This window comes from Chlorocebus sabaeus, chromosome 24 (genome assembly GCF_047675955.1).
Source record: "Chlorocebus sabaeus isolate Y175 chromosome 24, mChlSab1.0.hap1, whole genome shotgun sequence".
Lineage (NCBI taxonomy): Eukaryota > Metazoa > Chordata > Mammalia > Primates > Cercopithecidae > Chlorocebus > Chlorocebus sabaeus.
In genome coordinates this window covers 66,352,517-66,378,639 of record NC_132927.1, presented here as the reverse complement: position 1 = coordinate 66,378,639, position 26,123 = coordinate 66,352,517, and the positions used below count along the sequence as shown (strand labels likewise).

General features: G+C 44.8%; 1 protein-coding gene across 1 annotated transcript in view; it reads right to left on the bottom strand.

Annotated features, from left to right (window-relative positions):
- Positions 1-11,494, bottom strand: part of KCNK13 (potassium two pore domain channel subfamily K member 13) — a 134,599-nt gene extending 123,105 nt beyond the window's left edge. Inside the window, exons 1-2 of the mRNA XM_007987556.3 lie at positions 11,066-11,494; positions 9,498-10,614 (exon numbers count right to left, since the gene is read on the bottom strand). Of these exons, the coding sequence (XP_007985747.3) occupies positions 9,498-9,831 (334 nt within the window). The 5' untranslated portion in view covers positions 9,832-10,614; positions 11,066-11,494. The remainder of the gene's footprint in view (positions 1-9,497; positions 10,615-11,065) is intronic.
- Positions 11,495-26,123: the final 14,629 nt, after the last annotated feature.

Genomic DNA, 26,123 nt, shown 5'->3' with positions numbered 1-26,123 from the left:
GAGATGTTCCCCAGGTGTAAAGTCATTAATGTACTAGTGATCACCATCTTCCCCTACTCTTCTCTCTTCTTTGTTTTTTTGTTTTGTTTTGTTTTGGGTTTTTTTGAGACACAGAGTCTCACTCTGTCTCCCAGGTTGGAGTGCGGTGGTGCGATCTTGGCTCACTGCAACCTTCCAGGTTCAAGTGATTCTCCTGCCTCAGCCTCCCGAGTCTCTGGGACTACAGGCGTGCACCACCACGCCCAGCTAATTTTTTGTATTTTTAGTAGAGACAGGGTTTTACCATGTTGGCCAGGATGGTCTTGATCTCCTGACCTCGTGATCTGCCCACCTTGGCCTCCCAATTCTCTCCTTCCTTCTAAGGGGAAAAGACTGTTACTTGCTGGTCAACTACCAAGACTGTCCTTTACTATGGGGAATCCAGGAAATATGCTGAGAGAAAGCTAAATGATGTTGCAGAAGTGAAGTCAATCCTGATAACAGGGACCAGGGAGAGATGTGGGGAGATGGGACCAGGAGGGACAGAAAGACAGGGCTGATGGTTGGGAGAAACTTGGTGAGGAGTTTAGGCATAAGAGGTTCCAGAACTCCTTTGAGATAGACATGAGAGCCTGGGAGAGGAGAAAAGGAAGAAGTTTCCTTTACGTTATACATTGGAGACTCTTTAAGGTTCTTTTAAGACACAAGCAGAAATCAAATTTATTTTTCATTACTTTTGGCTAACACACCGTGCTTCTTTCAAAAGACGACAGCTTCTTGGACAGGACCCCAAGGAGCCTAAGGATTATTTGGGTTAACACTCAAACCAAACCCATCTCTCCTTCATAGAGAAAGGGACAAAGGGAAAGAGAGAACTGGATGGAATTTAGGATAAAAGAAAAGGAAGCCATTCTATTTTATAATATAAACAAGAATTTCTAATGCAACAGGCTAAGATGAGCATATGTGAATACTAAATGCTGGGCAATGGAGAGTGAGGGCTATGTCCTGCAACACAGCTCTAACTTCTAGATACTGAAATGTTCCCTGCAGGAAACAAATAATTGAACAAATCCAGGATTCTCAGAATGGATGGTCTGAGCTTCCCCATGAAATTTTAGAAGCTGGAAGAGGTATGGCCCTCTCACCCCACCTCGAGTGGAGGTAAGCTCTCACCAGCTACCCTTCCTGTCTCCTCATTCCCCACGACCACACATTGCTCCTCAGCTGCAATTCCAAAACGCACCTGCCACTGTTCGCATGAAACAATACATTAAAGTGCTCTTAAAAGTCACTGCTGTAACTGGAAACGGAGAGTAGTTGCAAAAAAAATACCAAACAAAAGCTTGCATTCTTATGGAATCTGGATGGACAAAGATTGAAGCACAAAGACAATGGGACAAAGCACAAGGAAAGGACTGAAATACGAAACTGAGTTGAAATGAAAAACATTTCTCTATCTAAGTAATAAATAAGAAATTATAGACATTGAACAGAGAACAAAGAATGAAAAATATGACACATTTAGTCTTTATACAGGGTCGAAATCCTTAAACTATAAAGCACACAGGTACACTTTAATTAACATGGCATCCCCCTTGCTCCCAGCAGAAAAATGAGGGGAGAATTAGTTGATTCAGAGAAGATGAACTATAAGTATTTTTAATAAACATTTTGAATCAACTTTAATAGAAATCAGAGATATTAATTATAAGGAGATTCATTTTTGCCTAATTACAACAATCTGCTCATGTTATAATGGTTATATAGAAAGTAACGAGATACAAAATACATTTCAGTGATTTTAAGATACATCTTTCCCCCAAATTTTAATCTCTCTGAAATCAAGATGCATCCCACAACAGGTAGCATGTCAGAATTTAATTGGCAGTGTTTGTTTCTCAATGGTATGTAAAATAATGATGCATCTTAGATTTTTAAAATAGCACTTTAGGTTCAATGTAAGTTGTATAATATGATTCCCCAGCCTATTTACAGTGTTTGTTGTTGGTAGAATTATGGATGATTTCTACTTGTTTTATATTTTCCCATATATTTCCAGTCTTCCAAAACTAATATATACTCATCACTAGACACTGAACAAAACAAAACTTGGTTCTAATTCTAACTCCGCCACTTTATAGTTGTGTGGTCTTAAGCAAGAGATTTATACTGTCTGCACCTCAGTTTCCTGACGTGCAAAATGGAATTAGTAATAACTTCCCCGCCTATCCCGTAAGGTTTGTGCACAAATGCTTTGTAATGTGTGAAGTGTTCAATGTATGATTAAAATCTGGACTCATGCATAACATCCATTAATGTATATCATCAATGCATTTGGGGGATATTTTTATTCTTTCTGAACGCCTCATCTTCTCTGATGTCAGTTTATAACTTTGTACTATAAAATAGTGATTTCCAATATTTTATTGTTTCGACTTGATATACTTAGATTTCAAAAGCTCTTTCCCTAGCCTTGTTCCCATGAGAAAAGAAAAAAGAAAAACAAAGATTCCCAAAGCAATATTCAGTTCGGCACCACATGGATTTACACACTGACCAGGGCCAACCACACACCTACCAGTTGAGCCCCAGAATCCCATGGGGGCCTTGTAGAGTACAGCCATGCAGAGCCAATCATGGGTCACACCCCTGGCCAGAAAAGGGCACCTGCATAATTATTTCTGTTTAATAAAAATGAATAGGGCTGGGTGCAGTGGCTCACTCCTATAATCCCAGCACTTTGGGGGGCCAAGGTGGGCAGATCACGAGGTGAGGAGTTTGAGACCAGCCTGACCAACATGGTGAAACCCCATCTCTACTAGAAATACAAAAATTAGCTGGGTGTGGTGGCAGGTGCCTGTAATCCCAGCTACTCAGGAGGCTGAGGCAGAAGAATCGCCTGGATCTGGGAGGCAGAGGTTGCAGTGAGCCAAGATCACGCCACTGCACTCCAGCCTGGGTGACACAGCGAAACTCTGTCTCAAAAAAAAAAAAAAAAAGAATAAAAACTGTTGTTGGGAATCTAGTCACACATGAGGCAGAGCTGAGCCTCTCCGTCTGAGCATCTCAGGTCCTCAAGAACCGAGTCATCTTCTCAGCCTGAGCCCGGCGCATCCCCGCATCTGGATGGTGTGTAATGAACCTGCCCTCAGCACACTTGACTTCCAGCTGGCGAGGAGGTCATAAGACAGCAGGTGAGCTCACCTCCTCACCATACCTGCCTGGCCACTGGTTTGTCTGTGTTCTAAAGCATGGGAGGGCTTGTCCTAGTCAGCAACATCACAACATGAACGACCCTCTAGACTCTAGATTTCTCAAACTTCAATGTGCCCAGGATTCACCTGGGTGTCTTATTAAAGCATAGACTTTGATTCTGTTGGTCTGGGGTTGACCTAAGACTCTGCATTTCTTTTCTTTTCTTTTTTTTTTTTTTTTTTTCTGTTTGAGACAGGGTCTTGCACTATTGCCCAGGCTGGAGTGCAGTGGCACAATCATGGCTCATTGCAGCCTCAACCTCAACCTCCTGGGCTCAAGAGATCCTCCCACCTCAGCCCGCCAAGTAGCTGGGACTACAGGCCTGCACCACCACACCTGGCTAATTTTTTCTATTTTTTTGTAGAGATCGGGTTTCGTCATGTTGGCCAGGCTGGTTTCAAACTCCTGGACTCAAGCAATGTACCCACCTCTCCCTCCCAAAGTGCTGGGATTACAGGCATGAGCCACCGCGCCAGGCCCAACACATCCTTTTTTAGACTGGAAGAAACATTTCTTCTGCAGCTTGCCACGAAGGGACTGGGGTAATGTTTCCCTGACCCCTTGAAGTAGGGTGTGGTGGTTCTGTGAATTGATTTGGCCAATGACATGGGAGTGGAGGGGACCTGTGCTACTTCCAGGTGGTGGCAGCCATTTGATCATTGGTACTCGACTCTTCAGCCCTTTCTTCCCCTTCTGGAGCAATCCTGGAAGCGTGTGCTGAGGAAGAGGAGCCAAGAGACAGAAGAGGCCTGAAGCGCTGGGGCAACACAGAGACAACCGCCCTGTGGCATCACCAGCGCCCATAGTGAACTTGGTGTGGGTACGAAGTACACTTTTATTACATTAAGCTACTGAGATTTTGGGAGTAGCTTGTTACTGCAGCAAAACCTAAGCCTCCCCTGACTCTGTCAAATGCAGAGTACCGCAAACCCTTTGGGGACAGAAGCTAGCTATAGATACACCAGCAAATATGGGGACAAATTCCTAACAAAAGCTGGTTTCAGAGAAAAGATATTCACAGAAGATCATTTACCAGATGAATTGTTATTCTACTTCTCTGAGTACTTTACATTTATTCCTGTTTCATGTATGATCTCTAGCCTTTTTTAGAATCAACATTTCTGAATTGTGTGTTAATACTCTGCCCTGAGGTTTTCTTTACTCCAGTCAAATATACTTAACATATTTGTCATTTTAACCATTTAAAAGTGTACAATTCAATAGCATTAAATATATTTGCAATGTTGTATAACCATCACCACTATCTATACCCAAAATGTTTTCAGCATCCCAAACTGAAAGCACCCATTAAACAATAACTCCCGCTTCTGGCCTTCCCTCAGCACCAGTAACCTCTATTTTAATTTATCTCTATGAATGTGCCTATTCTAGATACCTCATATAAGTGGAATCATATGATATTTGTCCTTCTGTGTCTGGCTTATTTTACTAAGTATAATTATTTTCAAGGTCCACCTATGTTATAGCATATATCAACATTTCATACCTTTTTTTTTTTTTTTTTTTGAGATGGAGTCTTGCTTTGTCACCCAGGCTGGAGTGCAGTGGAGCGATCTCGGTTCACTGCACCCTCCGCCTTCCGGGTTCCAGCGATTCTCCTGCCTCAGCCTCCAGAGTAGCTGGGACTATAGGCGCGAACCACCACACCTGGCTAACTTTTATACTTTGAGTAGAGACAAGGTTTCACCATATTGGCCAGGCTGGTCTCGAACTCCTGACCTTGTGATCCATCTGCCTTGGTCTCCCAAAGTGTTGGGATTACAGGCATAAGCCACTGTGCCTGGCCAATTTCATTCCTTTTTTTTTTGGCTGAATCATATTCCATTGTATGTAGCCCACATTTGGTTTATTCATTCATCTGTCGATGGACCCTTGGGTTGTTTGGATATTGTGAATAATGTTGCTATGAACACTGGTACACAAACATCTGTTTGAATCCCTACTGTTGATTTTTTTTGGGGGGAAATATACCTAGAAATTGAATTGCTGGGTCATAAAGTAGTTCTAGGTTTAACCTTTAGGGAAACTGGCAAACTGTTTTCCACTCTAAGCTTTGACTTTAAAGTCAAAGGTCTCAATTAGGTAACAGTGACATGAAATCCTCAATTGCATTTTCCAGGAAAATATTATTTGTGAATATCATCTGTTATCCTATACAATGTCTCCTATATATAATCCCGAGGAGAAAACACTTTTGAGAATTAGGTACTGGGGCCAGGTGTGGTGGCTCACGCCTGTAATCTCAGCACTTTGGGAGGCTGAGGTGGGCGGATCACTTGAGGCCAGGATTTCAAGACCAGCCTGGCCAACATGGTGAAGCCCTATCTCTACTAAAAATACAAAAATTAGCTGGGCATGATGGCTTGTGCCTGTAATCCCAGCTACTTGGGAGGCCAAGGCAGGAGAATACTTTGAACCCGGGAGGCATGGAAGTTGCAGTGAGCCAAGCTCATGCCACTGCACTCCAGCCTGGGCAACAGAGTGAGACTCCCTTAAAAAAAAGTGGCTCACACCTGTAATCCCAGCATTTGGGAGGCTGAGGCAGGAGGATCACTTGAGGTCAAGAGTTTGAGGCCAGCCTGGCCAACACGTCGAAGCCCATCTCTATTAAAAAAAAAAGAGGTTAGCCTGGTATGGTGGTGCACACCTGTAATCCCAGCGACTTGGGAGGCTGAGGCAGAAGAATAACTTGAACCGAGAGGGCAGGGGTTGCAATGAACCAAGTTTGTGCCACTACACTCCAGCCTGGGTGACAGCAAGACTCTGTGTCAAAAAAAAAAGGAGAATTAGGTACTGGGAAAGGTTTATGTTTCCTCCTTTCTGATACTAAGAATTCTAACATGGGTCATGACTGTCTGCCATGAAGCCTGAAACCACATCCGAAGCTTGAACAGTCACTGCTGGTTCTCTCCCTTCCATGGGATTCCCCACCATTCCTTGGGATCTTGTTATCATTTCCTGGCATACTGGCCTGATTTCCAACAGCAGAGCCTGTCTTTGCCTGAAGGCTACCCTTGCACTGTCCACAGAAGAAAATAAGGCCGGAAGTACCTGGGACTTACATCCCTGTGCTCCTTCCTCATCCTCCCCAGACAGCTTTTTAACCAATTCCTGACAGGTGTAGGTGTGTAAATATCCCAGCTTTCTTGTGTGGGATATCTGGGTCAAGAACTTTGCATTGCTTACAAGTTTCCACTTGGGATTAGGTACCAGTTGCCCACTATGGCGCCGGCCTTACCAGCATACCCTGGATTAACTTACTTTCCTTCCTTGATTCACTTTCTCTTGCACCTACCTGTATCCCTTGCTCCTCCCAATAAACTGCTGGCACTCAAATTCTTGGCTCAAGGTCTGCTTCTGAGGGAACCCAAACTAGGACAAAGTTCCTCTCTAGCAACTTCATAGCTCTGCTTGCATTCCATATTTCTGTTCTTCTTTTCCCTCGTTCTGAAGTTTTATTTATATTTTATGATTATTTTACTGTATACTTTGCTACCTCAAAGTCTTTGCAGAATAAAACATGGTGGAATTAATTTTTAGAAGAAAAACATCATCATGTAATGTTACAATAAAAATGCAAGATGTAAGTGGTTTATAGAATATAATTCTAATTTTTAAAAATGCATATGTATATAAGCATATGCAGAGGAAAAAGAAGACTAGAAGAAAATGGACCAAAACATTAACAATGGTTAATTTGGATGACATGACTGCATATAACTTGATTTTTTCTTCTTTATATTTTATTTTACAAAAAACCTGAACCTTCAGTTTTTTCATCTATAACGGGGGATTGCTATGTCTACCTCATGGAGTTGTGTTGGCTGAAATGAAGTGTGAATGTAACACAGCAATGAGCTGCATTGCACATTCACGTAATAATCATACAGTATGTGCCTAAAATGGGCCTGATAAAGGTTAGCCAGTGCTGTTATTACAACAATTAGTGAAACAATTTAAAAGGAAATGCTACAAATGAGAAATAAAAATCAGCCCACACTTACATAATGTTTTTTACCTTTTAACACGCATGCACTTACATGAGCTCATTGTCCCTTACAAGAACCCTGTGACAGGGGCAGGCTTAGGTGGAGGGAGGGAGCAGGGCAGACAGGACCAATATTCACCAAATAGCTGATGTGCCAGATACCAAGGTGGGCACTCTGTAGATGCCTCAGATGAGAAAAGGATGGGGCTCGGAATAGTTAAGAGGCTTGCCCAAGATACAAAGGCAGGATGAAAAGCTCCCACTCCAGACTCTTTGTCCAGGTTTCTTTCCACTCCTCCATGCCACATTGTCATATTCGTATCACCAAAGCCCATGTTCCTAGATGGCCACCTACCCATGCCACTCTCAGTTCCTGCTACATGGATGCACCTGTCCACACACATGCTCTGCTCCTTCCTGCCTCTGTGCCCACTGGGAGCACAAAGAGATGGTTTTTGATGGTGGTGGGGAAGAGTCAGCCCTCAAATCTCCCATCAAAACCATCCCAAGTAACCATTCAATCTAAAAAAATCCTGTACTTGCTATGCAAACACAGTAGAGTCAAGGTCACTTCCAAAATGATACCTCCTAATCAGTTTGTTCATCCCAAGTCTTGCCTATGCGGAGATTCTGGAACTGTCTTCTGAGACGTGGGAGGTGATGTGAGGAGGGGCTTTTGGGCTTTTCTCTGCTTAGAGTCCAGCAGAGAATGCAGGCTCGGGGGGAGAAGCACGGGGATGTTATTCCTCCTCCACCAATCTTGGGCCCATTCTGGTCTGCTGCGAGTTTTCCTGCCTCATACCTAGTTATGGTGGTGCCATCATGGCCTGCTGATGGGCAGCGCCATCTGGGATGGGATGGGGGCTGGGAACCAGGCACTTCAGATACAACCTGTGTGTCCCTAATCATGCTGGTCCTCTGCCTCACCTGCTATGCATCAGCTGAAGCTCTGAATTCCCGGACTAGCCCTGGGAAGTCTTTCTTAATGAATCTAACCTGAAGCCAATCTCTTTTGTCTTTTGTGCTGCTTCGCTGCTTCTCCTGACAGAATGTCTATGTAGCACAGCCATGTGTGGGAGCCTCAAGGAGGTTCAACTTATCTCCCCACCTCACCAGCAAGCTCTTCTAGAGCACACAGGGGCAGTAGCTACAGAGCGCTCAGCACATGCACCCTGGGCTGTTTGCAGCTGCCAGCCTTTTTTGCAGCTTGGAGGCCACTTCCTCTCCATCTAACTTTTCCAAGCTCCCTCCCCTGCTCCAGGTCTCTTTTTGCCCCCCTCAGAATTTATTTCTACAGCATCTTCCCCAACCCCCATGAATCACTTGATTATTCCTCAAGGATGAACAATCTTTAGGGGTGTGGTGCAAAGACTCCCCCAAATCATTTTCCTTCTGCTGGGAAATAAACACAACTGATTGTAGCTGTGCTACATCTTTGCTAAAACCTTCTCAATGGCTCCCAGGTGCCTCTAGATAAGTTCCAGCTCCTCAGTCTGTCAGTGAAGGTCCTACCCCCACCTCCATCCCATTCGTCAGCAGACCTTCCTAGTCTTCCTTCCACCGCTCCAACCAGCTCATGGGACCCCTGAGTGCGACTCTCTCCTACTCCAGGGTGCAACGCGCTTTCAGTTCCCAGACCCAAGTTATGCCTAACACGAACTGATTCAGGCCAAAGGTCACTTCCCTGGTTCTTCCTGGTGGGAAATTTTCCATCCTTTGAACCGTCATTGGCACTTTGGCTTCCTCACTTCCAGTCTGGTGTTCTGATTTTTTCTCGGTGTGAAGTCGAGGGCAGAATGTTTTAAAACCTGCACTTCCCCTCTAACTGACTCAGTAAATGTTCAATTTCCTGTCCCTATCTGTAAAAGCTTTCCTCCCCATGAACTCAAGCCCTGTCTCCTTCATGAGACTGAAAATCTCCCAGAGCAGAGCGTCTCCAACTTAAGGATCATTCCAATCCTTTGGGGACTTTGTTAACAGGCAGATTCTGACTCAGCAGGTCTGCAGAGGGGACTGAGACCGCATTTCTAACAAGCTGCCAGGTGACGCTGAAGCTGCCGGTGCCTGGACCACATTAGAGCAGCGGGGAGGCAATACCACCTGTTGATCAGGCTACAGCTCATGTCAGTGCAGTCGGGCTTGGTGCCCAGATGGATGAATGAAAGGCTGAGAGAGTCGGTCCTGTCCCCTCCCCCCGAGAGGAAGTGGAGGCCGCCCGGAGGTTGTCAGCGAGTCCGGCCAGCACACTTACCTATGGTGGACACGACGGTGCCCACGAAGTAGAAGGCGCCGGTGAAGTCCCAACGCGGGCGGACGTTGTCCACGCGGATGCCGGCCCGAGTGGCCTCCTCGTAGTGGCGGAGGAAGCCGCGCAGCTCGTCGCGGCTCAGGTTGTGGCCGCGGCTGAAGTTGGCCAGGCGCTCCTCCCAGCGCTGCTTGGCCTGGCGCTCGTGCGCCAGCTCCAGCGCGGAGAAGACGGCGGCGCCGCCCAGCAGGTAGAACACGATGAGCGCGGCCAGCAGCAGAAAGCGCGCGTTGTCCTCGTTCAGGTGGCCCGGGCCCCAGCTGAAACCTCGACCGGCCATGGCCGGGCCCTCAGGGGCGGCCCCCAGGCCCAGGGCACCCGGCGCCAGCGGAGTCTCGCCCACTCCCCCGGGAAATAACGGCCCCGGCGCTCAGCCGGCTCCCGGGCGCCCCACCGCCGACTCGCCCATGACCGCCGGGAGCTCCCGCAGGCCGCGAGGCTCCCCCGGCCGCCGCCTTGGTAGCTCCTGCGGCGCCAGCTCCCCACGTCCTCCTTGACGCCTAGTTTCAAATCCGCTTTGTCGCCGCCGTTCCCCTCCACTCCCCCCGCTCTCCTCGGAGTTCTCCTTAACGCCGAAGGTCCCGGGGAGCCGGCGCAGAGTCCACGTCTGCTTGGCGCTGGGTTGCGGACGCCGTTTCCATCCCTGCTCCCTGTCTGGCTTAGGTAGGGGAGGGGGCGTGGCGCGTCTTCAGGGCAAGCTCGAGCGAAGTCGAGTTTCCCCCGAAGAGAAGGTCGAGGGGGTCCGGAGGTCGGCGGGTAAGCAGAGCCACGGGGTCCTGGTTCCTTTGACTATCGCTTCGCAGGCCACAGACGGCTAAGACGCGGGCGTCAGTCTGCTGGCTTTGTAGGTGCCTCCCCAGGTAGACCGACGGTGGTGCGTCCTAGTTGTGGTCGTGGTGTCGCGCTGAGCCTGTGGCCTCCCGAGTCACCGAATCGGCTACTGGGGCTTAGGGATGGAGCGGGTCCAGGGTGGACGCAAGGAGAGAGGGACTGTACTGAGCGGCGTCCGCGGGCTGCGACCTCCCGCCGGGCCCCAACGCTGCGCATCCGTTGCGCGGACAGGCTGGAGAGAGGAGACCAGAAAGGGAGGTTGGAACAGGGAGCGAAGGAAGTTAGGGGCATCTCCCCCGGGCAGCCGGCCTCGCCTTGCCCATGCCAGAGCACCCTTGGTCTCTGGATCCTGCGCGGGGGCGTCCTCTGCGCCTACTAGTGGGCTCCGCCCGGACCAAGCCCGCACTGCGAGCCAGCCCCGCTTCCAGAGAGGAGGCCAAAAGACTGGGGGCTGTAAGGGCCCCGCGGCCAGGAGACCTTGACCTTGGAGAGTTCCATCTCTTCCACCCGGGCTTGGCTGCTTAGTGCGTTCCAGAGTTTTGCCTGGACGCGGGGTCCGCGCAGAAGGCATCCCCCACCTCACGCATACCATCAGCAATGCTCTCCAGCAAACCGCCAGGGCCCCCTCCCCGAAACCCCGCCTTGTAGGGGGCGCTGGCGCCGCTGCCGCTCTCAGATCTCACCTTCCGGGGAGCGCCCTCTCGGCGCCGCTCCGTCGGGACTGTTCCCGGGCCTCCTGGCAGCCGCGGCCCTGCCCTGCCGGCCGGCGCGGGGAGCACAGGTCCGCACCGCGCTCTGCCTTCTCAGGCGGGCACGCTCCGACGCGGCAACAGGTGGAGCCGTGCGGCTGCCAGCTGCGGCGACTCCACCCTGTCGCCCGCCTCCTTGCGCGCGGGCCCGCCTCCTGCGCTGGTCTCCGCCGGTAGACGCCTGGCGTTCGGAGGGCCGACCAGGGGCTGCAGTGCTCCCACCAGGGCGCGCAGATCTGGGGAGTGAATGCAGAACCGGCTGGTGGGACGCTCAGCCGGGCCGCGTGGGCCCTCCGGGACCGGGAGAGGGCGCTCTGCCTCCTCCAGACACATCCCGCCCCCGCCCGCGCAGACAGCCCAGCGTGGCCCTCCGGAATCACCCACCCGGGCGTGTGGGAGCGAATCTGCACGCGGAGAGGAATGGATACGTGGGCATCTTCCCACCTTCCGAGAGAGCGGTCCCAGGCTCAGAGCCCCACACACCACCCTTACGCACCAGGAGCAGAGACAGAAGGGCTAGGAGCCCTGTTGAGTAAAACCGTGTGATTTCGAATAATGAAACACAGCTCTGGCGAGTGCATTTTCATCAGCAACCCTGGTGCTGTTAGCGGTCCTCTCAGCTCTGTTACTCACTCCCCAATGCCCCTCTTTCATCTAGCCTTCTGAGGGGCAAGAGCTTTAGGGGCATCGCGAGAATAGGTGCCTGTGTATACACCCAGGGTGAGTACCGCAATTACCTTTAACATTCATTTTATTATGAAAAATTTCAAACATTCTAAAAGTTGAAAGAACTTTACAGTGAACACCCGTATACCCACCACCTAGATTCTACAATTAACATGTTACTATACTTGATTTATTAGATACCTATCCCTCCCTCTGTCCATCCACCAACCCCTCTGGTTTGGATGCATTTCAGAGTAAGCTGCAGAGCTTGGTACACTTCCTCCCTCATCCCCAGTACTTCTGCCTGCATGTCACGACGTAGGGTTCAATATTTACTTACAGAATTTTTTTCCTTTTCGGATAAAATTTACATACAGTGAAATGCATAAATCTTAAGTGTATCATTAGGTGCGTTCTGACAAATACGTACACCTCTGCAAATTACCTATCCAACCTACCAACCAAACGCCACCAACAGGTCACAGTTCCCCGAAGTCCCTTCCCTGTAACTCCCCATCCACATTCCTCCAGAGGAAACCACTGTTCAGAATTTTTCTGCCATCGATTACTTTCGCTTTTATAGAACTCAGGGTTTTTTTGTTCTGAATCTCCATATAAGTGGAATCATGCCGGTATGTACTCTCTTGTGGCAAACATGTTTTTGAGATTTACCCATGTTATATATCTTAGTAATTCCTTCCTCTTTATTGCTAGTTTTTCATTGTTTGGATATACTATAGTTTTATTCTTTCTCCTTCTATTGATAGAAAGGAGAACTGTTATAAAATTTTGGTCATCATAAATAAAACTGTTAGGAACATTCTTGTACACCTATGTAGACATATGTTTTCATATTTCTTACGTAAAAACCTAGGAGTGGAATTGCTGGGTCAGAGGGTATGTATGTATTTCGTTTTATGAGAAACTGCCCGACATTTTCCCAAAGCAGCTGTACTGACAGTGTACAATAGTTCTGGATGCTCCGTATCTTTGTCAACATTTGGCAGTATCAGTCATTTTAATTTTAAAACTACTGGTGGATGTAGCAATATCTTGCTGTGGTTTTAATTTACATTTCCCTGATGTCTAAAAATACTGGTGGATGTAGCGATATCTCACTGTGGTTTTAATTTGCATTTCCCTAATGTGCTTGCTGGCCACTTGTGTACCTTCTCTTGTGAATTTTCTGTTGAAATATTTTGCCCACTTATAAAATTAGTTTCTCTGTTACTGAGTTATAGAGATCCTTTATATATGCAGGATACCAGTCCTTTCTCAGCTACATATCTTGCAAATATTTCTACCTCTGATTTGCCTATTTATTTTCTCATTTATTTTCTTAAATATGTTTTCTGTATGTTTGGTGCCCTTTGAGAAATCATTACCTCCTTCAAGGTTGCATAGGTTTCCTGTCTCCCTACACTTTTATATTTGGGTCTATGATCCATTTGTTTCCCTGTGGTATGAGGGAAGAGTCAAAGGTCATTATGTCCAGGTGGATTTCCAGTCATTCCAATGCTATTTGTTGAAAAGATAAATATGCCTGAGTTTCAGGAATTTAGTTTGTTCATTATTTGCCCACCCTTATGCTAATACCACAGGATTTACATTACTTATAGCTCTATGGTAGGTCTTTAGTGGGACTATAATTGAGTCCTCTAACTTTGCTCTTCTTTTTCAAGATTCTTTGGATGTTATAAAACTTTTACACTTCCACTAAAAAATCATAGAATCAGCTTAATTTCATCAAAAAAGCTGTGGGATCTTGATTTCTGGGATTGTGCTGGATTTTGGAAAGAACGTCTTGACAATTCATGAAAGAGGTATATTCCTCTATTTATTTAGGGTTTCTTAACCAAGTTTTCATATGGAGAGTTTGCACATCTCTTGTAAATTCATTCTAAAGTATTTTATGTTCTTTTAATGTTATTGTAAATGGAATTTCAAAATTTTACTTTTCAGTTGTTTGCTGTAGTCCATAAAACACACGATTGTTGCAAAAGTACTTGAATTCTTCAGCCTTGCTACATTTCATCAGTTGTACATGTTCTGTTGATTCCTTTAGGAGTTTTTTTTTGTAAATAATCATGTCATCTACAAGTTTTGCTTTTTTCTTCCTGATCTTTATCATCTTTTCCCCCTCTTGTCTGCAATGGCTAGAGCCTCAGTACATTATTCAATAGAAGTGGAAGCAGATATCCTTGTCTTATGATCTTAGGAGAAAACTTTCCTTTTATCATCATTTATATAATGTGAGCTGTGGGGTTTTCATAGGAACTATCAGATTAAGGAAGTTTCCTTTTATTGTTGTTTCTAGTTTTCTGAGTTTTTTGTTTTAATGAAGCATGAATGAGTACTGAATTTTTAAAATGCCTTATCTGCATCTATGGTGATGATCATATAGTTTTCTCCTTTATTCTGTTAATATGTTGTATTTCATTGATTGCCTTTCTAATGTTAGTTGAGCCAATTTTGCATATCTGGGATAAGTTGTACTTGAGGTTTCCACTGTATTCTTTTTATTCTTCCACTTCTGAATTTACTCTTCTTTTTCTAGCTTCTTATGATGGAGGTTTAGATCACCAATTTTAGACCTTTCTTCTTTGCTAATGTTAGTGTTGCAGGACTTTTCCTTAGTTCAGCTAAAGATGGGGTCCTTGTCCGTCCTGCGACCATGAAAATTTAGGTTGGCGGAGGGTTTGAAGGGTAAAGCAGGGCTTTATTGGGTGAAAAGGAAGAAAAGGGAGAAGCAGGCACTCTCTCTAGACCAGAGTCCCTGCTACAGCGCTTCCCGCGGGCAGCTTGAATCCCAGGTTCCACACAGGAAGAGGAGGGGCCGGGCTCCTCCCTGCTGCAAGGGTGGTGAACTTCCCCAGACTCCAGCTCCACCTCAGTGGGCAGGCTGGTTGGAGCTTCTCCAGCGACCCCCTCCCACCTGGCTGTCTCATTAGTATTTTTAAACTTTACCTTTCCCTGTTAGCCTGGTGCTAGCTGCATCCTAAAAATTGTGGTATGTTGTATTTTCATATTTTATTCAAATTATTTTCTGATATTTTTTTTTGGGGGCACATGAATTATTTAAAAGTGTGTTGCTTAATTTCCAAATATCTGGAGTTTTAAAAAGACACATTATTTATTTCTAACTTATTTCCAGTGTGTTCAGAGAACCATATTCAGTATGTTTTCAATCTTCCTAAATTTGTTGAGACTTATTTCATGGTCCAGCCAGATGGTCTATTTTTGTGAATGTACTATGTGCACTTGAAAAGAATGTGTATTCTGCAGTTGTTGGCTATAGTGTTCTATAAATGTCAGTTAAAAGTAATTGATGGTGTTTATACGATCTATCTTTACTGACATTTGCTCTATGTATTCTATTGATTGGTGAGAGGAATATTTAAAATCACCAGCTCTAACTATGTAATCGTCTATTTCTACCTTTATGTCACTTGTTTCATGTACTTTTAAGCTGTTATTAAACATATGTATTGATAATTATTTTATCTTCCTGGTGTAGTGACCCTTTTATTAGTATGAAATGTCCCTCTTTATCTCTGGTAATACCCTTTGCCTTGAAGTTTACTTTATCTGATATTAATCCAGTCACCACATTCTTTTGCTTGACATTTGCATGGTATCTTTTCCCATCCATTTACTTTTAACTTATCTGCATAGTTTACATATTTTAAGTGGACTTGCTGTGAACAGCATGCAGTTGGGTCTTTTTGGGGGGATTTGTGTCAGTTCTGATAATCTCCATGATTGACCAGACCAATGCTGGTCAATAGAATTTATGTGATAATGGAAATATTTTATATCTGTGCTGTTCAACATACTAGTGAAATACGGGAGTCACTGCTGAGCACTTAAAATGTGGCTAGTGCAATGAAGAGACTGACTTAAATTTTATGTCATGTCAATTAACAAGTACCTCACGTGGCCTGTGGCTGCCATCTTAGTGCAGATAGAGACCATTTACATTTAATGTAGTTGTTTATACGACTGGACTTAAGTCTGCCATTTTACTATTTGTCTAGTTTGTCCCCACTATTTTTGGCTTCTCTGTTCCACCTTTCCTGACATCTTTTGGATTAACTGGGTCTTTTTTAGTTAATAGAGTATTTTTCAGAGCAGTTTTAAGTTCACAGCAAAATTGAGAGGAAGGTACACATTTCCCAAATACTCCTGCTCCCACAAACACACATAGCCTCCCCCACTATCAATATCTCCCAACAGAGTGGTCCATTTGTTATAATTGATGAATCTACATTAACACATTATCGAAGTCCATAGTGTGTATTAGGGTGCACTTTTGGTACTGTACATTGTATGGGTTTGGACAAATGTATAATGACATGTATCCACCATTATAGTATCATACACAGTAGCTTCACTGCCCTAAAAATCCTCTAGACTCTGCCTATTCATCCTACCACCTCCACTCCTGCAACCTCTGGTCTTTCAACTGTCTCCAAAGTTGTGTCTTTTCCAGAATGTCACATAGGTATAATCATACAGTATGTAGTCTTTTCATATTGGTTCCTCTCACCTGGCAACGTGGATCTACGGTTCCTCTGTGTCTTTTCATGGCTTGACAGCTCATTTTCTGAAGAGCGCTGGATAATTTTCAATTATCTGGATGTACCACAGCTTATTTATCCATTCACCTATTAAAGAACATCTTGGTTGCTTCCAAGTTTTGGCAGTTATGGATAAAACTGCTATAAACATCTGTGTGCAGGTTTTTGTGTGGACATAAGTTTTCAACTCGTTTGGGTAAATATTAGGAAGTGCGATTGCTGGATCATATGGCAACTATATTTAGTTTTATAAGAAGCTGCCAAATTGTCTTCCAAAGTGGCTGTACCATTTTGCATTCCCATGAGCAATAAATGACAGTTGCTGTTGCTCGATATCCTTGCCAGCATTTGGTGATGTCAGTGTTCTGGATTTTGGCGATTCTAATAAATGTGTAGTGGTATCTCATTGTCTTAATTTATACTTCTCTGATGACATATGATGTGTGGAGCATCTTTTCCTATGTGTATTTGCCACTTGTATATTTTGGTGAGGTGTCTCTAGCCTATTTCTTTTTAAGGGACAGTTGCCCAGGGTGGAATTCAGTGGCACGATCATAGCTCACTATAGCCTTGAACTCCTAGGCTCAAGTGATCCTTCTGCCTCAGCCTCTCAGGTAGCTGGGACTACAGTCATGGACCACCATGCCAAGTTTTTTTTTTTTCCTTGCTGCCCAGACTGGTCTCAAACTCCTGGTTTGGCCCATCTTTTAATCTCATTGTTTTCTCATTGTTGAATTGTAAAAATTCTTTGTATATTTTGGTTAACAGGGCTTTATCAGATAACTGTTGTGCAAATATTTTCTCCCAGTCTGTGGCTGGTCATTTTATTCTCTTCATAGTGTCTTTCTCAGAGCAGACATTTTTATCTATTGGCTTTTTAGCTCTATCTTTACATAAAGTGGTGGCTCTAGGGATGAACATTTCACAGCTAAGAGCTAACTAACATTGTATCACTTTGGATAAAATATAGATAGCTTACTGTAAAGGGTCCTTTTCTTTTCCCTTCTCTGCATCTATTATGCCATGATTGTCATTCAAATTATCTACATATGCTAAAATCCCACCAATTTTTACTTACTTTTTTTTTGATATGGAGTCTCACTCTGTTGCCAGGCTGGAGTGCAGTAGCGCGATCTCAGCTCACTGCAACCTCCACCTCCTGGGCTCAAGCTATTCTCCTGCCTGTCTCCCGAGTAGCTGGGACTACAGGCACATGCCACCATGCCCAGCTAATTTTTTTATTTTTAGTAGAGACGGGGTTTCACCATGTTAGCCAGGATGGTCTCGATCTCTTGTTCTCATGATACACCTGCCTTGGCCTCCCAAGCGCTAGGATTACAGGTGTGAGCCACCATGCCCGCCTATTGTTTACTTTAAACAGTAATACAAAGTTTAAAAAGAAAGAAAGAAGACATCCTTTGTATTTACTCGGATGTTTACTATTTTCAGTGGCTTTTATTCCTTCTTAAAGATTTGAGTTTCCCTCTGGTAAAATCTCCTGTTAGCCTGAAGAACTTCCTCTAGCATTTCTTGTAATTTAGATCTGCAAATTCTCTTAGTTTCCTTTTATCTGAAAATATTAGTTTTTTTTTTTTTTAAATTCATTCTTGAAATATATTTTTGCTAGATACAGATCTCTGGGGTGACTTTTTGTTTTTTTCCTTTCAGCGTGTTAAAGATGATGTTACACTGTCTTCTGGCCTCCAATGTTTCTAAAGAGAGGTCAGCAGTCATTTAAATCATTACTCCCCAGTTTCCTGTTGCTGATTTCAATGTTTTCTCTTTAAGTTTGGTCTTCAGTAGACTATGATGCATCTAGATGGGGTTTTCTTTGTATTAATCCTGCTTATTATTCACTGAACTTCTTGAATCTGTAAATTTATGTCTGTCACCAAATTTGGGAGTTTTTTCGGCCAGTACTATTAGAACTTTTTTTTTTTTTACAGTCTTGCACAGTTTTAATAGTTGCTTTAATAGCTTTGACTAGAACTTCTTGGGGTTGATCTCCTTTGTCTCTTCTCTTGAGAATGAGGCAAAATTTTTTTATTCAGATAGTGAGTAATTTTGGATTGTATCCTAGACATTGTATTTAGTGTATAATTTATGTTGTACTGTAGAAACTCGGGATTCTCTTATATTCCTCTGAAAAGAATTATTATTTTAAAACATGCAGTTAACTTGGTTGAACTCAGCGACAAAACTGTCTCCCCTGCAGTGGGAAGTAGTTCAACTTTTAGTTCAGTTCTTTTAGCCTTAGTCCTGCATGCATAGTTCAGTGGTCAGCTAGAGATTTGAGCAGTTTATATACAGAATTTAGGAATCCCCTCTCTAGCTTGCTTTTCTGTTATTTCCCCCTTTACTCTTGAGAGGCTGTGGTGCTCTGAACTCTACTCTGGTTCCTCAAGCCAGCGAAACTGTAGATTGTACACTGGAGGCTTACCTGTCCTGCAAGGTGCATGGACACCTGGCCTCAGGCTAACGGTGGTAAAAAACAGGAAACTCACACAGTCCGGTGCTTGTCCTCCAGTTACTGACTCCTCTCCAGTATCTGCCTGCTTTTGGTCTATTTCAGTATCTTAAGAAGTTGGTTTTTAAAGGTTTTTTTCCAGAGCTTACAGTTTTTATTTGCTAAAGAGTTGGTCCAATAGGAACTCTTTGGCTCTGCGAAAAACCTGAAGTCACCTGGTTTCCCCCAACATTGTATAATGACATTTTCAAACATATCAAAGAATTTTACAATGGCAGCTTGCAAATTGACCACTGAGATTGGACAATTAAATTTTTCTATACTTGCTTGATCATGTGTCTACTTGTCCATTAATATATCTTACATCTTATGCATTTCAGAGTAAACTGCTGACATCCATATACTTGCCCCTAAATACTTCAGCATGTGTATCATTAACTGGAATTCAACAACTGTTTAGTTTTTTCCTTTCTGATGTAGAATTTACATACCACAAATGCACATATCAGGACTTACATTGAGTGTTTTAAAAATCAGCTTTATTGAACTATAATTTACATCCAATAAAAATTACCAATTTAGTATATAATTCAAGTTTTATTAAATGTTACCAATGCCACAATTACGGTAGAAACATTTCTATAACCTCTAAAAGTTCCCTCATGCAGTCAAGTCCTTCTCCCGACCCTTGCACTTACTTTCAAGCCACTTAAGTCTACTTTGAGCACAAGTGGGTGCCACTCCCAAGAACAGGAATTGGAGCCCCTTCACTGCCAAATGTGTTCTGGGGGTGGGGGTTAGGGGCAGGGACACAGAAGGAATGGAAAAATGGAACCAGGTCTCAGACTGGGCTCTTCAAAAGCATCTCCAGGTTGTCTCTAGAAAGTAAAGTGGCTCATTAAAGTCATTAAGTCTGCTCCTCTACCTAAAGGCAGATTCGGCCAATCCAAGCACAACTAAAGATGCTCATTTCTTGAGTGTGCTATGGTATTAGAGGAGAACAAGAAGCAGAAGTTTGCTCTCATCTTTAAGAAGACTGAAACCTCAGACAGATTCACATACTTCTATGAGCTTCAGTTTCTTCATTTATAAAATGGACTTCCTCCTGTGGGTGAAGTGGGACATGCCAGGCACGTAATAGACATCCAAATATTTACTGCATGGACGCATTCTGGTAAATGGTAAGGTTCTTGGCCAAGTAATTATTTTTAATCCCCAGCATGTTGTTTCTGATATCGAAGGAAGGTGGCTGTGTATCCTTTCTATGCAAACTTAGGAGTTTCTCGTGTCAAACGTAGACATTGTCATAACATCTAAAAACACTTGTCCGACCCTTCCCACCACACAGGGGACCCTCTCTCCCGCCACTTCTCCCCAAGCCATTCGGTGGCCAGTCACCGGCCCATTTTTCACACTCTCACCAGTGGTGCACACTGCCCAGGCCCTTCTCCCTCGGACCTCCCAGGTAGCACATCACAACTCCTTCCTTCCTTTCAGATAAGCCTTAGAATCTATCTGTCCTAGTAACTTTCCCTGCTTCCTCCTACCCATTCAGATCCTCCCCTCCCATATCGGTGAGTTTACATCAGGCATCTGAACCAAAAGCTCAGCGGTTCCCAGCAGGAGATGAGTGGCTTTGCATGAGGGGCTTCACTGACTGTGAGGCCAGCCCAGCCGGCCAACCTAAAGGCCCTCACCTCTACCTTCTCCCTCTTCACCAGCTATCAACTCACTCTTGGGATTCACATTAACACGCATTCCCTAATTCCCCCAACCCCACCAATCAGATGCTGCCACTTCTTTCTGGGAGGCAGCTGGTATCAGTAACGGTACTTGTAGGACAGGAAGTACACTGGTTAGCTCTGCACAGTTGCTCAGGGTGTGCTTCTGGGAGGCTCAGTCTAGGGATGAAGACTTCCTTGTGAGCGGAGCCCCTTTCTGTGGGATGCAAAAAGGGGCTCCAAGGCCAAAATTTTTAAATCTATCCATCTTCCAGAAACAACTTCCATTTAGTAGTCTGGAAGCAATATATGTGGAAGAATGCTAGTTTCCAAAAGGCATGGGTTTTATTTTCTACACTTAATTGCCCCAGAGGCTGCCAGTTGGTTCCAAGCACTTCTATTTACTGCTAACAAAGACAAATCCTTACAACCCACATTTCTGAAGTTCTTGCCACTGGTCAGGAGCACCACTTCATTTGATCCTTGTAACAACCCCATGAGGCAGGAACGACAGGTATTAGTCCTGTCCTTCAAATGAGAACAGGAAGACTCAGAGGCGTTACTGCAGTGCCTCAAGGTCTCATAGCTTGGAGGAAGCAGAGCTGGGACTAGACAATTCTAATGAACCCTGAGTGTCTTGTGGCTGAGTCACCTCTCAGGCTTCGGTCGGATCTCAGGCCATGACCAGGTGAGTATCTGTCTTCATTCAGGGTGGATGAATGAGGGAACCTGGAAAGGAACACACACATAGATATGTAAATTGAAGCAAAAATCAGTCTATTGTGTGCTACACACAGATATTTTCATTAAAAAGTGCTGGTCATGGAGTGAGCACAGTGGCTCACTCCAGGAGTTCCAGACCAGCCTGGGAAATATGGCAAAACCTTGTCACTACTTAAAAAAAAAAAACAACCAAAAATTAGCTGGGTGTGGTGGTGTGTGCCTGTAGTCCCAGCTACTCGGGAGGCTGAGGCAGGAGAATTGCTTAAGCTTGGAAGGTCAAGGCTGCAGTGAGTTATGATTGCACCATTGCACTCCAGCCTGGGGGACAGTGCTGACCCTGTCTCAAGAAAAAAAAAAAAGTGCTGGTCATGACTCTTTAAATTGATTTCGCCCTCTCCAGCCTGGGCGACAGTGCTGACCCTGACTCAAAAAACAGAAAGTGCTGGTCATGACCCTTAAATTTTAGATTTCAGGATTCACTAAAGGGTGGTGACCCATAGTTTAAAAAATCACTGTTGTAGGACACAAGGGTTCACTAATTTATGCGGCTTTTTCAAGAAACTTAAAAAAATAGTTCTCTACTTGGTTTCCTTTTGCTTTTCAATAAATTCTACAAGTTTGCACAAATTATTTAAGAGGCATAAGGTTTCTGTGGTGCAATATTAATAGGTCAGCTAGAAACGCTTCTCACCCTGGAGGAGACATCGGGCATTTTCCACGTCCCTTTGGAGAACTTCCTATCTGCTCCCTCCCTCCCCATCAGGGGCAGCCCCAGGATCTGGAGTAATTGGATCAGGAACGGACTTGTGACTCAAGATGGCCAATCCCATGTGTCCAGGGACTTTTGCTGGGGCTGTGGAGCTGGAAGAAAGATGGGATTCTAGTGCCGTGGGGGAATCTTGGCCTCCATGTGTGGAGAGCTTGCTTGAGAATGATGCCCATATTCTGGAAAGCAGAGCTGAAAGTTGGAGACAGTCTGTTACATTAGGGATTCCCTGGCTCCAGCACACTGGCCAGACTTTTGTTCATTGTACAAATCTAATTAACCTGGTTTCTCGTAACTATAAAAGAAACCTAATGTATTCTTTCATAAAAATATTCATAAAATATTGAATAGCAAACATTTGAGGCTTTTAAATGTTAGTAATGTCAATTATATGAGAACAAAATCAGCATTCAGTTGTCATCTTAATTTCTAAAGAACCTATGAGCAAACAGCCATCCAGGGCATATACAGTAGCATCATCTATGTCCTCAGGTCCAGAAAGGGATAGCATTGGCTTAGCTAGGACAGACTTAGCACCTCAGATGGGGCACAGATCTTGTTCATTAACCAGCTGTGTAACCCTGAACCTTATTTTTCTCTATATATAATGAAATGAAGATAGTATCACCTGTCCCATTGTGTGAAGATGTATATACAATTACCTATGATCATAAATTATGATTTGAGTTACCCATAATAAATGCCTCATGGATGCAATTTCCCCTTTGCCTTTCCTTTTTAAGCTTCTCTTTGTGTGTATTGAAAAAGGAGACTGATCCAGATGCCTTCCAGTTCTTTTTTTTTGAGACGGAGTCTCGCTCTGTTGCCCAGGCTGGAGTGCAGTGGCCCGATCTCAGCTCACTGCAAGCTCCGCCTCCCGGGTTCACGCCATTCTCCTGCCTCAGCCTCCCGAGCAGCTGGGACTACAGGCACCCGCCACCTCACCCGGCTAGGTTTTTTGTATTTTTTAGTAGAGACGGGGTTTCACCGGGTTAGCCAGGATGGTCTCGATCTCCTGATCTCGTGATCCGCCCGCCTCGGCTCCCCAAAGTGCTGGGATTACAGGCTTGAGCCACCACGCCCGGCCAACCTTCCAGTTCTTAATAAAAGCAGTGGGTGCCAGGTGTGGTGGCTTGCGCCTGTAATCCCAGCTATTGGGGAGGCTGAGGCAGGAGGACTGCTTGAGGCCACAGTGAGTGATGATCGTGCCATAGCACTCCAGCCTGGGTGATAGAGCAAGGTTCCATCTCTTAAAAAAAAAAAATTCAAGGGGCTCTTTGAAAACCTTGCTACAAAGGGAACAGGAGACACTGAAACGTGCCTTAGATACATGAACCATAAAGTTGGTCAGACTGCGGAGCTTCTTCTAGGCCTACTGTGAATAAAATATAATTTATACATATCAGTTGAATTCTGCTTTAAAACAGACTTGATTGGAACTCTGTGAAATATGGGACAGGAGTTGCACCAAGACTTGCAGGCTCTGCCCTGTGTCTGCACACCACCTTCCACCTGCTACTGTGGGCTGCCTCTTGCCCTCCCCATCTCTGGTGTCTCCCATGCTGCCTTCTCTTCTGACATTGGCCTCATTCCTCCAGCGCTGTGCTTTAGACCTAGTGAGTCAGTTTCAGAAAATTTAATAGATCATACTTAACAGTGCAAAGCGTTCAGCCCTTGATGCTCTTACCTGAAAGGAGCCCACTCTACTTGCAGGTCTGGCTTTAATAATTCAGTGGCTCAGTCCTGCATATTGATGCGACATTTAGTGGGTGACTTTATGTGCTGCTAGTTGGTTCTGTCACGTCAACCATGATTTGCTGTTACAGTGGATGAAGGCGTACCCAGTCTTGTATATATAGTTACATATCACGTATGCCAAGTGTATTAGTCCATTTTCATACTGCTATGAAAAAAATACCTGAGACTGGGTAATTTATAAAGAAAAAGAGGTTTAATGGACTCACAGTTCCACGTGGCTGGGGAGGCCTCACAATCATGGCAGATGGTGGAGAAGCAAAGGCACATCTTAACATGGTGGCAGGCAAGAGAGCACGTGCAGGGAAATTCCCATTTATAAAACCATTAGTTCTCATGAGACTTATTCACTATTACAAGAGCATGGGAAAAACCCGCCCCCATGATTCAGTTACCTCCCACCAGGCCCCTCCCACGACATGTGGGTATTATGGGAGCTACAATTCAAGATGAGATTTGGGTGGGGACACAGCCAAACCATATCTCAAAGCCTGCCCCTTGGCTGGACCTTGGGAACATCTGCTGCCTGGATCCTCAGAGCAGTATAGGATGACTATGGAGCTAAAATGCCTGGGTTCAAATTCCAGCTCCACCACTTGCCAGCTATGCGACTTTTCAAAAATAACTGTAATTTTTCTGTCTGTAAATGGGGATAATGACGGTACATCCTTGATAAGGTTATGAAAATTAAATAAACACAAAACACATAGAAGAGTTCCTGGCACAAAGTGCTCAGTGCTGGCTGGCCAATGTTAATGCTCAAGGACCAGTGGACACAGACCAGGCTCAGAGTTGATCACCAGCCTCCAGGTAGGCTTTGGTCATGTCATTGCTGACATTCCCAGGAGCATATGGCCACAGACCACCTTTGATCTCTCAGTTTTTGGATGTGTGAATCCTATTATATAAGCAATGGCCACCTAACTTACTAGTTGATAAAAACACAATAAGAAATTGTACAGTTTATGGTACTCTTTCATCCTGGATTTGCTTGAAATAAGTAGGCTACTAAACTTGGAAAATTTGTCAAAGATTTTGTAAGATGATCTGACCTAGGCATAATATGGAGTTAGTACCATATTCACACTGGAAAGCACGTAATTTATATTAGGGATAACTATACAACTTCCACTAAAGAATCCAGGAAAACCAAGCTCAACTTGTGTGTAGTGCGATGCAGGAAGGTGTGCACTTTCGAGACAGCGGAGCCTTGGTTCCATTGCTTACCGGGGGCTTTTAAGTTATTTAACTCCCTTGAACCTCAGTTTCCTCATCTGTAAAATAGGTCTAATAAGGCTGGGCATGGTGGCTTATGCTTGTAATCCCAGCACTTTGAGAGGCCTAGCCAGGCGGATGGCTTGAGCTCAGGAGTTCAAGACCATCCTGGGCAACATGGCAAAAGCCCGTCTCTACTAAAAATACAAAAATTAGCTGGGCGTGGTGGCAGGTGCCTGTAGTCCCAGCTACTTGGGAGAATCATTTGAACCTGGGGGGGCGGAGTTTGCAGTGAGCTGAGATTGTGCCACTGCACTCCAGCCTGGGTGACAGAGCAAGACCCTATCCAAAAAAGAAAAGAAAAGAAAAAAGGAAAGAAGGAAAATAGGGCTAATAATGGTATATTCTTCAGGAGGTTGATGGGAGGATTAAGTGTAAAGCACTCAGGCACAGGCACTGAAACATTGGAAGAACTCAGGAAACATAAGCTATTACTGTTAGGTGGAAAAACACAGCCTTCCAAATTAGGGGCATGCAGCTTCATGCCAACAGAGCAGAGGTGAGGGTTTCCTCAGTTAGGGAGAAGTAACTGTTAAACCTCAATGGGAGAAGGATAGAAGCACAGTTTCCTCAAAAACATTAGGCATGCTGTGGTCAGTCCCCACCCCTCCCAGCCCCTCCTAAAAAAAAGAAAAAAAAGAAAAAAGAAAAGACCTCTGAGTAGAACTGCTTGTTTTCTGTATTCCCACGTGTTTTTGATTATTCTTGGGGCGTTACTTTACTTCCCATGTGTGCCATCAGCTGTGCCAGAAAGCACAGGGTAGTGACCCTACCCCCAGTGGCCTGGCTCAGCCCTGCCGTTCCCTAGGCCCCTCAGCTTGGCAAGGGGCACAGCACTGGTGTCAGGGGTTGGGCCTGGACACCTACCAAGTGTAAACTCCTTGACCATGACTTTCCCTAATGTGACTTCAATGTTATCTATTCAGCCCATTTTGCAGAACTTCTCTCTCCATTTCCAGGTGGGCCCCCCCAGGGCCTAGAGGAATACTATTCCAAGTGTGAGTACCACTGCCAGACTTGCAGTAGTACTCCTCTAGGC